Raw genomic sequence first — 13274 nt, forward strand, 5'->3', positions numbered from 1 at the left:
ACAACCACTTGGTATAACAGCTTAGGAATTTTTAAATAAGATTAAACATACACCAACCATATGACTCACCAATTCTACTCTCAGGAATTTATACAACAGAAATGAAAATTTAAGTCATTGGAGAGTTGAGAGTTGGAAATATTCTGTAGGTGTGACTGGGATGGAATTCAAACTGGAGTGGGTGGAAATGTGCCTGGGAAGGAAAGAAGGGGAGAAAGAGCAGAAGCTAGAGGGGGTGTGGGATATGGATTTCTTTGTTTGTACAGCCTTGAGCATATTAGGCATATATGTGTCACACCAAAAGTCAACATAAATTCCAAATAGAATTGTTTAACCAAATAGAGAAACTACAGGAAAATAAACTAAAATAATTTTGAAACATCTGGAGAAGAGTTAGGAGGAGATAACTGTCTAGATGCAGTATATTAAATTAAAATTTAGAGAAGACTATCTCTGGCAACATGAATTCTTGAAAATATGTCAAAAAAACAATTAAAATGCAAACAGACCAGGAAAAATATTTGCACCCAACCTAAGAAAGGGGTAATGTCTTTATTATTATGAGAAAAGTCCTTATTAATTGATTGATTTTTTAAAATGTTTCCAATAGATAAATGAGAAAAGAACAGAAACTTAACATTCAGAAAACCAAATCCAGTGGACAAATAAACGAATAGATGTTTATTAGGTCTAATAAAAGAAGTCAAAATACTAGATTTTCATTTTGCTACGAAATTAGCAAAAAAAATTTTAACTAACATAATAATGGCAAGAGGTAGTTTACAAATAGATGCATAAAGAAGCAATATATAATTACATATCACTTATATATTATAAATTGAAATAATTCTTCTCAAAGTCATTTTGACACAAGGCATTAACTGTCATCAAAACATTCTACCGACTTTCCTCTTCTCCCCAACCGAGCAGTGCTCTCTCCGCGCGGTGCATTCTGGGGACTCAGGTTCGGCCCGCTGCCGCCACCGTCGCCTGAGAGAAGCAAGGAGAGGCCGCACCGGGGAGAAAACGCGGTAGTCGCCACTGGAGAGGCGTCCACTGCCCAGCATCTACCACCAGAGAGGCCCGCCCACCCACTCACCCGTCCCGCTGCCCGTTCACGATGCAGCCTGCTTCTGCGAAGTGGTACGATCGAAGGGACTATGTCTTCATTGAATTTTGTGTTGAAGACAGTAAAGATGTTAATGTAAATTTTGAAAAATCCAAACTTACATTCAGTTGTCTTGGAGGAAGTGATAATTTTAAACATTTAAATGAAATTGATCTTTTTCACTGTATTGATCCAAATGATTCCAAGCATAAAAGAACGGACAGGTCAATTTTATGTTGTTTACGAAAAGGGGAATCTGGCCAGTCATGGCCAAGGTTAACAAAAGAAAGGGCAAAGCTTAATTGGCTTAGTGTGGACTTCAATAATTGGAAAGACTGGGAAGATGATTCAGATGAAGACATGTCTAATTTTGATCGTTTCTCTGAGATGATGAACAACATGGGTGGTGATGAGGATGTAGATTTACCAGAAGTAGATGGAGCAGATGATGATTCACAAGACAGTGATGATGAAAAAATGCCAGATCTGGAGTAAGGAATGTTATCATCACCGGATTTTGAGAAAGAAAATTAACTTCCCTGCAAGATTTCATAATTGAGAGAATTCCTGAGTTGATAGCTCTAAAGGCAGATGATGCATTTGCCACCTTTAACCCATTTTTCAACCTGTTTTTCTTAAAGGCTTCACTAAGGGTTGATAAGTACCATTGTATGGGGCAATTTAAGTCAGCTAAGGTAGTAAGTAACCTTATGCATGAACATTTCTCAGATTTTCATCATGCTGTTGAGGTCCTAGGCAATTGATACAGCAGTTGTGATAAAAAACATTTCACCTAAGTCTCCTTTACTTCATAACATATATACTGACATGATAGGAAGCTCTTGGATTACAGAAAGATAACTAAGTTTTAGATTTTAGAACATGACTCAAACTGGCTGACACAAATTGGTTGATACCTTAAACTGGTAACCTTTGTTCCCTTTGATATATTCTTCAGGATTGTTCCACTAAAGTTTTATTTTTCAAAAATTTACTTCACATTATTGTACACAAGTGATCACTTGTCAGTGTTCCAAATGTATCTTAGCTAAAACTAGTGAATGCCCTAAAAACTTAGATGGTTTTTGAAGCCTATACATTTGGTATTGTTTGACCCTTGAACTTTTACATCTCTTAGCATGGAGGACAAAGAAAGGCTGTACATTGTTGCTTGAGAGTCTGTACATTTAGACCAAATTTGTATTTGCACTGTCAGTATGGCAAATGAGTGAAAAAATGTTAATACACTATTGGATTTTTTTATTTCTTTTTTTGGATCCAGCTTGTACCACGGCTGAAAACCTCAATTTATGTTAATGACAGTGGGGATTTTTTTTAATGTCTACATTCTTTCTAATAAACTGTTGGAAGACTTAAAAAAAACAAAACAAAACAAAAAAGAACATTCTACCTGCCCTGTGGTGGTGCAGTGGATAAAGCCTTGACCTAGAACATTGAGGGGGTGTTCGCCGGTCCAAAACCCTGGGCTTGCCTGCCTGGTCAAGGCACATATGGGAGTTGATGCTTCCTGCTCCTCCCCCCTTCTCTCTCTCTCTCTCTCTTTCTCTCTAAAATAAAGAAATAAAATCTTTAAAAAAAACACATTCTGACTGTTATTTAGATTCAACAACATTCATTGCAGATGGTCTGTGGATAAAGATGTTTCTTGTAGGGTTAGTTATTATAACAAAAGAGAGAGAAAGGGTAAAGCGATTTAAATATCTAAATAGAAATCATTAGGCATCCTAGTTAAAATTTTAGGTACTGGAATCAGACCTGGGTAGAACTCCAGCTCTGCCTCTCCTGACCTGCATTACCAATTTGCCTTCCAAAGTTTCTCATCTGAAAATAAATAGAAGTAAATAATATTACCTGCCATCCTAAAGTTGTGGGAAATAAATGAGATAAACATGGAAACCACATGACAGTCAGCTGAGCATATAATAAACATAGTACATGTTCAACATTATTATTCCTTCTGCTTGATGAAATTCCATTTAGCCATGAGAGATTTTTTTTTTTTTTTTTGTATTTTTCTGAAGCTGGAAACGGGGAGAGACAGTCAGACAGACTCCCGCATGCGCCCTACCGGGATCCAGCCGGCACGCCCACCAGGGGCGATGCTCTGCCCACCAGGGGGCGATGCTCTGCCCCTCTGGGCGTCGCTCTGCAGCGACCAGAGCCACTCTAGCGCCTGGGGCAGAGGCCAAGGAGCCATCCCCAGCGCCCGGGCCATCTTTGCTCCAATGGAGCCTTGGCTGCGGGAGGGGAAGAGAGAGACAGAGAGACAGGAGGGGGGGGGAGAAGCAAATGGGTGCTTCTCCTATGTGCCCTGGCCGGGACTCGAACCCGGGTCCCCCGCACGCCAGGCCAATGCTCTACAGCTGAGCCAACTGGCCAGGGCCACCATGAGAGATCTTTAGAGAATATTTTACAGAAAATATTTAGCAAAATACATATGATAAGTAGGAAAAAAATTCTAATTACAAACATCATATTTTCATTACAATTCTAATAAACCATGTATCTCTAATAAACTATAGGTGACCGCAGAGAGCCTGGAAGTATTAAATGAGCTTGATAAAGTTGTGTTAGGATGATAAGATTATGGGAGATTTTCTTTTGCATCTTTCTATAAACTTATCATATTATTTGCATATATAAAAATAAATTCACAAAGCAGGAAGCATCCTCTCTCCAAACCACCCATTCTCACTTTTGAAGCAGAAGCCAGGAGCAGCCAGGGCAATCAGCCTGGCATGCCAGAGCCCTCTCTTGCTCATTGTCCTTGACTGGCAGCTGGACCAGAAGGCCAGTCACCACGTGCTGATGACTAAGAGCTCCATCTTTTCAAGCTTTCTAACTGAATTCATGGGCACATCGACTGTGTCCCTACTGTCCCTGCCATTATAGATTCTGCCCCTAATCACACATCATCAGCAAGCACACAGAGGAGTCCCGGGAAGAGGGGCCACACTCTGGGATGCCTTCTTCACCTCTTCTAGTCAAGAAAAGCTGCGCTTTCCAGGCCGAGTGTTGCCTGAAAGCTTCTTTCCTCTTCAAAGCCCTTCAGCCTGTGCCTAATCCAATGATTAAGTGGGGCTTTGTTGTTTAACTGCTTCATGACCTCTGTGTGTTCGTTTTGTCTACACAACACCGAGTTTGTGGTAGCACGTAGAAATGACTTTGAGTCCCCAGTTCAAGCCACTGTTTTTTGAGGATTTTTGTTTTTATTTAATTTATTAATTTTAGAGAGAGGAGACAGAGAGAGAGAGAGAGAAGGGGGCAGAAAGCATCAACTGCCATATGTTCCTTGACTAGGCAAGCCTGGAGTTCTGAACTGGCAGTCTCAGCATTCCAGGTCGACGCTGTTACCCCCTATGCCACCACAGGTCAGGCTCAAGCCACTGTTTGAGAAAGAAAATGGTCAGTTAATTTTCAATATAAGTAGCTAATGGTAGTTGTGACTAAAACCTGCTTAGTATAAACTTGAATCACAGTCAATGAAAACAGTATCGTGCTATTCATCTTGGAGCTTGAGACATCATGCAGTCCACAAACATTTTATTTAGTATATATTGAGCATCCCCTGTATGCCTGGCATTATACAAAATGCTACATTACAAATTCTCACAGTTGAAAAAACTTCAAGATCATGTATTCTAACAATGCAATAGGTTCTTGGACCTGATTTATAATATCTCCATCAAGAAGAACTTTAGGGCCCTGGCCTGTTGGCTCAGTGGTAAAACATCAGCCCAGCATGTGGAAGTCCCAGGTTCGATTCCCGGCCAGGGCACACAGGAGAAGCGTCCATCTGCTTCTCCACCCTTTCTCCTCTCCTTCCTCTCCTCTCTCTCTTCCCCTCCAGCAGCCAAGGCTCCATGGGAGCAAAGTTTGCCTGGGTGCCGAGGATGGCTCCGTGGCCACTGCCTCAGGTGCTAGAATGGCTCCAGTTGCAGGAGATCAACGGCCAAGATGGGTGGAGAGTATCACCCCCTGGAGGGCGTGCTGGGTGGATCATGGTTGGGTGCATGCAGGAGTCTAATTGCCACTCCCTGCATCTCACTTCGAAAAAATGCAAAAAACAAAAAACCTCTAATGAGGAGGAACTCTGAGGTTCCCAAGGTAGTCCACCCCACTCCAGTTCAGCTCGGACTGTTAACAAGTTCTCCCTTGGGTAGGTTCATTATTCCCATTCATCAGTTATGCTGAGGGAACTGTAATCAGCTATCACCTCTTGCTAAGAATATGAATTACTCCTGTCCCTTGCACTGGCATAAAAGTGTCCTAGTTGTCTCTCACCCTGTGACTCAGCAAAAGTTGCAGATATTTTTAGATGTGGAAGTTGACAACGCACCAAACTGGTGTTCTGTACTCTAGCGCCCATCCAGAAATACAGAGAACCCAGGTTAGTTAAAATGGTGTGTAAACACTGGATTTTAGACACCCTGCTGATGTTCAGTCTATGTCAGCGGTTCTCAAAGTGTGCACCAGGGTGCACTGGTGCGCCCTAGATTTCCAGGTGTGCCCTATGGTATTCCAGAGAAATATGTGCCTGTTGGGAACCAAAAAACCAACAGGATTTTTGGAGTTTAGATTTTGGGGGGACAGATGTGTGGGGAATTGGCTGTAAACTGACATTCTGCCCAACCACCACCTCACTTGCCTGATTAGGTTGCAAAAGGCTGTTAAGCTGTGGTGCTGGATTGTTTACACTACCCCCATGTTCCCCGGAAAGACTGGAGGCAAGTTTCTTCTATCCTTTGTTTGGTGTAAAGTTAAGATGATATGTATGAATGAAAAAACTTAATATATTCATGCGGGGACCTGCCGAATTTACTAAGTCTTACTAAGAATGTATCTATATATATAAAAAGATAACATTTTTGTCATTTTTAAATTTTTTAACCCCTCTTTTTTACAAATTCTAAAAAGCATAACTCAAAAAATGTAACATAAAAATGTTTTTTAATGTCAGAATAAATTTAATTGTATTGTATTTATTTCATTTAATTACCATAAAAGCACTCTTGGACCTTATATATTTTTTCTTTAATATTTTACTTAATTATTATAACATATTTCTCAGAAATTTGTATATAGTGCATCTACAATTATTTGTAGGATTTTAAATGCGCTCCGACCTCAAAAAGTTTGAGAATCACTGGTTTATGTAATTAGGAGCCCACCAGAAACAAATTCATCTCTTGGATGATGAGTCACAAATTCCTTAAAAGGCCCAACTTCCAGCCCCTGGCACTGAAGATGAATGACCTTTCATCCTGAGTATAAAGTACTTGATCCTCTTGAGGGAGTCACACTCGCAAAGGGCGTACTGACCAAAAGTTACTGACTCACTCCGGTTATGAGGAAATGCTTCGCCTGAGAAAAAAAAGTAAGTAGGGGTGGAGAAGCTCAGTAGCTGAAAGAAAACATCTAAATTTAAAAAAATTTTAATAATTGTGCTATATGACCATGAAGCAATGTGTTCAAAATTTTTATGTAAAGTGGCTTTGAATTTAGAATTCTCTACCCACTCGAATTACTAATCGCCTATAAAGGGACAAAAAGACACTGTGGGACATACATGGAAGAACTCAGAAGATTTACTGCCCATGTGCCCACCATGGAACGATTACTCGAGAAACTGCTTTGGGAAAACATAAGAGGAATTTAAGAAAGGGAAAGAAATGGGATAAAAGTAAGACAGACTGCTAAATATGACCTAGAATACCAGCCATTAGGCTTGGACCTCTGTCAGGCAGCAAAATTCTAGAACCAGAATACTGAGTTTCTGTTTCCACAGGTCCATTCACACTTGAGAAGGCCCTTAGTGAAAAGCTCAAAGATCTCTAAAAATATTTATCTTCATTGAGTCTGGTCTTTAATCCATCTTGTCTTCTTCCATAGTGACTAATTCATACAAGCATCCACAGTAGGGTTCCACTGGGGTTGATACAAGTCATTTCCAGCCCCTGGCTGAGCAGCCTTCCAAGGGATCCATCTCTGATCATCTTGTAGAGGATTTCCTGCTGCAGAACAGACAGAACTGCTGAACTCAAAGTCCTTGAGTCTGTGGTGACTCTTCTGACCCAAAAGTCAGAACATAATCAACCATCAAGTTAGAATGTAGTATCTGAACAAAACAGACAAAATGTTTAAAACAAGGCAATTCTCAAAAATTCAGGATATATGACTAGCATTTTTATCCCAGGGAAGAGAAAAACAGCAAGCGTGCAGAGGTGAAAGCCTTGCCTAGCGGACACTGGGTGGTGGCCCTTTCCCATGAGCTGTGTCTTACTCTGCTTTGCTCTGAGGAATCCTCCCAGCAACCCCGCCTGGCCTGGGCGGGGAGTAACACGTGGTGCTTTAACAGGCTCAGAACTGGGCACTGCTTTAACTCCATAGTATTTACAGATTTGTTTGATGACTATGCAGATGAAAGCCATTGTGATGGTGGGGAGTGGGAGGACAGAGAAAGAGAAAGCACCTGATAACTCAGCTTCTGCTCTTTTTTCCTTAAAAACTTAGCTCAGGCCCCTCACCACGAATCCCACTAAGCAAACAAGTTCTTCAGTTGGAAGCAGTTGGGCAGCTTGTTGTCATGACTCCAGCATACCCTCCAGAGTAGAGCAGGGTGGGGTTTGGGCATCTTGCTTTCACCGTAAGCCACTTATCAGAGTATTCCTTCCTACCCGTTAGACTATTCTACCTCAGAAGAATTCTGAAAAATATGATTTTCCATCTCATTACCTTTCCATGATATTTCAGTGTTTCTTACAGATTGTTACCCCTAACAACCATAGAGCAACCAGTCTACCCTTCAATGAATTCTCATCACGAGTCCGTAGGAAATACAACTCCAGGAATGTATATTCAGAAGATGAACCTCTGAACCTACCTCTTCTCCAGGGCTCTGCAAGTGACCCATTAGTCTTGGCCCCAAAATGGCCCAGTGCTAGATAAGAAAGGAAGATAAGAACTTGTAGGCTTCTGTGGCCTGCGGAGACTGTGTCATATTCATGAACTCTACGCAAGAAGGAGACAAGCTCTGGGCAAGCTTGCTTCCCCAGAGAGATTGTTTCATACCCAGTAGACAGATGCCCCAAATTCAGAGAAGCAATAGGCACTTTGCAAATATTTACCTAGCTACCTGGCAACTGGGCAGTACAGGTTCTGTTTAACTTCAAAGACACACACCTTGCACTCCATTCTCTTCATACACATAGAAAAGGCTACCGTTTTTACTGTGGCTATCTTTCCAAGTGTTAAAAACCATGTGAATGCTGGACCCCTTTAATTTCCAAATCATTCAGTTCTCCCGGATTTGAACATCCAACAGAGAAAATAAATATTAACGGTTTGGGCCCTGGCTGGTTGGCTCAGTGGTCGAGTATCAGCCTGGCGTGCAGAAGTCCCGGGTTCAATTCCCGGCCAGGGCACACAGGAGAAGCGCCCATCTGCTTCTCCACTCCTCCCCCTCTCCTTCCTTTCTGTCTCTCTCTTCCCCTCCCGCAGCCAAGGCTCCACTGGAGCAAAGTTTGCCCGGGCGCTGAGGATAGCTCTGTGGCCTCTGCCTCAGGCTCTAGAATGGCTCTGATTGCAGCAGAGCAACGCCCCAGATGGGCAGAGCATTGCCCCCTGGTGGGCATGCCGGGTGGATCCTGGTCGGGCGCATGCGGGAGTCTGTCTGACTGCCTCCCTGTTTCCAGCTTCAGAAAAAAAATAATAATAATAAATATATATATATATATATATATATAAATAAACGGTTTGTTTTCATGTGTGAAGGGAATGGTGTCATTCAGCCTTTGAGTTCAGATTCATCCTTATATCCTCAGAAATGAGATTCACAAGCACCCTAGACTTTTCTAGTTCTGCTGCTGATCTTCCACAGATCAATTAAGGAAACTATAAGTGTCTGGCACTTAAACAGATCTACCAGGCAAAACATGATGGACAAAGGACCCAGAATGAAACCTTCCCACACTTTTCATCTGCAGGGGAAAACTCAACAAATGCCTTCAGAGATGAGCCTGACTAAGCCACCTTCCCAAGATGTGTAAGTACCTGTGGACATAGTACTGAGTTGATAGCATTTTACCAGAAAGGTTTGCATAAAAGGTAGAGCACATATAAAGAACACAAGAGGAATACTTTAGTCACTAAAAACCCACAGAGCAAGACAGACATTTGTCTTTATATAGGGAGCATTATCAGGTCCTGGACAGGTAGCTCAGCTGGTTAGAGTCATCCTGATATGCCAAGGTTGCAGGTTTGATCACCACACTCAAGGTTGCAGGTTTGAGTCAGGCACACTCAAGAATCGACCAATGAATGCATAAATAAGTAGTACTACAAATCAATGTTTCTCTCTCCTTTTCTCTCCCTCTAAAAAAGAATCAATAAAAATGAATAAATTAAAAAATAGCATTATCAGATGTGCCATATGTTATGCTTTTAAGTTTGAGGACCTAATGGAGATAAATATTACTAAGCCTTTTTTATTAACTATCACTTGCATGGTGCCATCTTGTGGTAAATGCCTTTAGCAACTTGAAAAATACAGAAGGCCAAATATTTCCACTTTATAAATTTTATGAAGTGTAGTATTAAGACTATGTTTTTATTTACAAAATTGAATTTAATAGGGTTACATTGATTAAAAAGAGTACATAGATTTCAGATAAACATTTCTATAGCATTTGAACTGTTGATTGCATTGTGTGCCTATCACCCAAATTCAAATCATATTCCATCACTATAGACAGTGGTACCTTGACATACAAGCACATTAAATCATGAGCAATTTGAGAGATGAGCAGTCTCTCGTGGGATTTTTTGCTTTAAGTCACGAGCAGATATTTGAATCATGAGCTTCTACCACCCTCCACTAGATGGCCTGCTGAACGTTCTGAAAGGGAGGAAGAAACAAACTTCCATGGAAAGGTTTTTTTGAAATGGCCTCTAAGTGAAAGCAAGGAAGGTGTGGCGAAAGAAACAAAAGTCAGTGAAGAAAATGATGATTAAGCAAAGTAAAAAAATAGCAATTAAGTTTAGCAATAAAGTTACATATCATATATAGTAAGTTAAAATTTGCAATTAAATGTAGTGTTAAGTGTAGAGAGTAAGTTATGTCAAGTGATAGTGCATGAAATGAAAACCTCCTCCGCCAGTCTCCTTCCCCTCCACCAGCATCTTCACCTGAACTTGAAGGTAAATAAATACACTTTATAAACCAGTTTATTTCTTTACAATTTCTCTTATTGTGTGTGTGTGTGTGTGTATATATATATATATGTATTTGTTATTTATAAAGTACATTTTCTTATTTAAAAGCATATAAAACAAAAAATTTGTGTGTTTTTTTGGGGCTGGAACGGGTTAATTGCATTCCCAATAATTTAAATAGGGAAATTCAATTTGACACACAAGCAAATTGAGTCATGAGCTCGGCCATGAAACGAATTAAACTCATGTGTCAAGGTACCACTGTATTTGTCTCTTTTTATTCCCCTTGCCCTGGTAACCACTTCATTTTATCTATGTCCATAAGTCTCATTTTTATGTCCCACCTAAGTGTGAAATCATATAGTTCTTAGATTTTTCTGATTTACTTTTATCATTTAGTATAAGGTTCTCAAGTTTCATCCATGTTGTCATAAATGACAATATGTCATCATTTCTTCTGGCTGAGCAGTATTCCATTGTATATATATACCACATCTTCTTTATACAATCTTCTATCGAGGGACATTTTGGTTATTTCCATGTTTTAGCCACTGTGAATAATGGATGAACATAGGGGTGCGTGTGTCCTTGTGTACCAATGTTTTCGAGTTTTCTGGGTATATACCCAGTAGAGGGATTGCTGGGTCATATAATAGTTCTGTTCTTAATTTTTTGAGGAACCACCGTACTTTCTTCCATAACAGCTATACCAGTTTACATTCCCACCAGCAGATAATGAGTGTTCCTTTTTCTCCACAGCCTCTCCAACACTTATTATGTCTTGTTGATCACAGCCAGTCTAACAGGTATGAGGTGTTATCTTATTGTGGTTTTGATTTGCATTTCTATAATACCTAGCAACGATGAACATCTTTTCATTTATCTATTTGTTGTTTGTATGTCTCCATGGGAGAAGTGTCTGTTCAGGTCCTCTGCCCATTTTTTAATTGAATTGTTTGCATGTTTGTTGCTAAGCTTTGTGAGTTATTTATATAATTTGGATATTAAATCCTTATCAGAGCTGTTGTTTGTAAATATCTCCCATTTGGTTGGCTGCCTTTTTGTTTTGTTGTCAGTTTCATTTGCTGTGCAGAAGCTTTTCTCTTTAATATAGTCCTATTCATTTACTGTTACTTTTACTTCCCTTGCCTTTGGGGTCAAATTCATAAAATGTTCTCTATGGCCAAGGTCCATAAGTTTAGCACCTTTGTTTTCTTCTATGTAATTTATTATTTCAGACCTTATATTTTGGACTTTGATCCATTTTGAATTAATTTTTGTGCATGGAGACAAGTGTAGTCTAGTTTTATTCTTTTCCATGTGGCTTTCCAATTTTCCCAGCACTATTTCTTGAAGAGGCTTTCTTTTCTCCATTGTGTGTTTTTGGCTCCTTTGTCAAAGATTACTTGCCTATGTATATCTGGTCTTATTTCTGGGCTCTTGATTCTGTTCCATTGGTCTGTAAGTCTGTTTTTCTGCTAATATCATGTGTTTTTGATTATCATGGCTCTGTAGTATAATTTGAAGTCAGGTAATGTGATACCTCCGGCTTCATTCTTTTTTCTCAGGATTGCTTTGGCTATTTGGCATCAAATATCAAATGCTGCCTGACCAGGCGGTGGCACAGTGGATAGAGCTTCGGACTGGGATGCGGAGGACCCAGGTCGCCAGCTTGAGCGCAGGCTCATGTGGTTTGAGCAAAAAAAGCTCACCAGCTTGGACCCAAGGTCGCTGGCTTGAGCAAGGGGTTACTCGGTCTGCTGTAGCCCCATAGTCAAGGCACATATGAGAGAGCAATCAATGAACAACTAAGGTGTCGCAACAAAAAACTAATGATTGATGCTTCTCATCTCTCTCCGCTCCTATCTGTCTGTCCCTATTTATCTCTGACTCTCTCTCTCTCTGTCTCTGTAAAAAATATATATATCAAATGCTTTTTCTGCATCTATGGATAGGATCACAAGATTTTTGTTCTTTGTTTTGTTAATATGCTGTATCACATTGATTGATTTACATATGTTGAATAATCTTTGTGGCTCCTGGAATGAATCCCACTTAATTGTGCTGTATTATTTTTGTTAATGCATTGTTGTATTTGATTTGCTAGTATTTTGTTTAGGATTTCTGCATCTGTATTCATTAGAGATGTTGGTCTGTAGTTATCTTTTCTTGTGTTGTCCTTGCCAGGTTTAAATATCAGAGTTATGTGGCCTCATAATGTGTTAGGAAGTATTGTTTCTTTTTCTATTTTTTGGAAGACTTTGAGAAGAATAGGTACCAAATCTTCTTTGAATGTTTGGTAGAATTCACTAGTGCAGCCATCTAGTTCTGAACTTTTATTTCTGCAGAGGTTTTAGATCATCGTTTCTATTTCCTCACTTTTTATGGGTCTACTTAAGTTTTCCACTTTTGTGACTCAGTCTATGAAGATTGTATAGTTCTAGGAAACTACCCATTTCTTTCAGATTGTTGAATTTGGTGGCATATAATCTTTTATAGTATTCTAGTATGATATTTTGTATATATATGATATACAATAATCTGTGGTTATTTCTCTGCTTTCATTTTGAATTTTGAGTCCTTTCTTTTTTTTTCCTTAGAGAGTCTAGCCAGAGGTTTTCAATTTTATTGCTTTTTTCAAAGAACCAGCTCTTTGTTGTATTAATTTTTTCTATAGTTTCTTTGTTCTCTATTTTATTTAGTTCTGCTCTAATTTTTGTTACATCTGTTCTTCTTCTGACTTTGAGTTGTCTTTGTTCTTTTTCTAGTTTTTTCAGATGTAATGTTAGGTTATTTACTTGGGATTTGTCTTCTTTCTTTCCTTCCTTCCTTCCCTCCCTCCCTCTCTCCCTCCCTCCCTCTTTCTTTCCTTCTTTCTTCTTTCTTTCTTTCTTTCTTTCTTTCTTTCTTTCTTTCTTTCTTTCTTTTTTCC

General features: G+C 39.7%; 1 protein-coding gene across 1 annotated transcript; it reads left to right on the forward strand.

The window, feature by feature from the left end:
- Positions 1-920: 920 nt before the first annotated feature.
- On the forward strand, positions 921-2083 carry LOC136306218 (prostaglandin E synthase 3). Its single transcript, XM_066232586.1, has one exon. It carries the CDS (start codon positions 1121-1123, stop codon positions 1601-1603), a length of 483 nt encoding a protein of 160 aa, XP_066088683.1. The 5' UTR covers positions 921-1120; the 3' UTR covers positions 1604-2083.
- Positions 2084-13274: the final 11191 nt, after the last annotated feature.

This window comes from Saccopteryx bilineata, chromosome 5, assembly GCF_036850765.1.
Source record: "Saccopteryx bilineata isolate mSacBil1 chromosome 5, mSacBil1_pri_phased_curated, whole genome shotgun sequence".
In the NCBI taxonomy this organism is placed as follows: Eukaryota; Metazoa; Chordata; class Mammalia; order Chiroptera; family Emballonuridae; genus Saccopteryx; species Saccopteryx bilineata.

Excerpts from the sequence above, each read along its gene's own strand:
- LOC136306218 (XM_066232586.1), top strand. The coding sequence starts at position 1,121 with ATGCAGCCTGCTTCTGCGAAGTGGTACGATCGAAGGGACTATGTCTTC.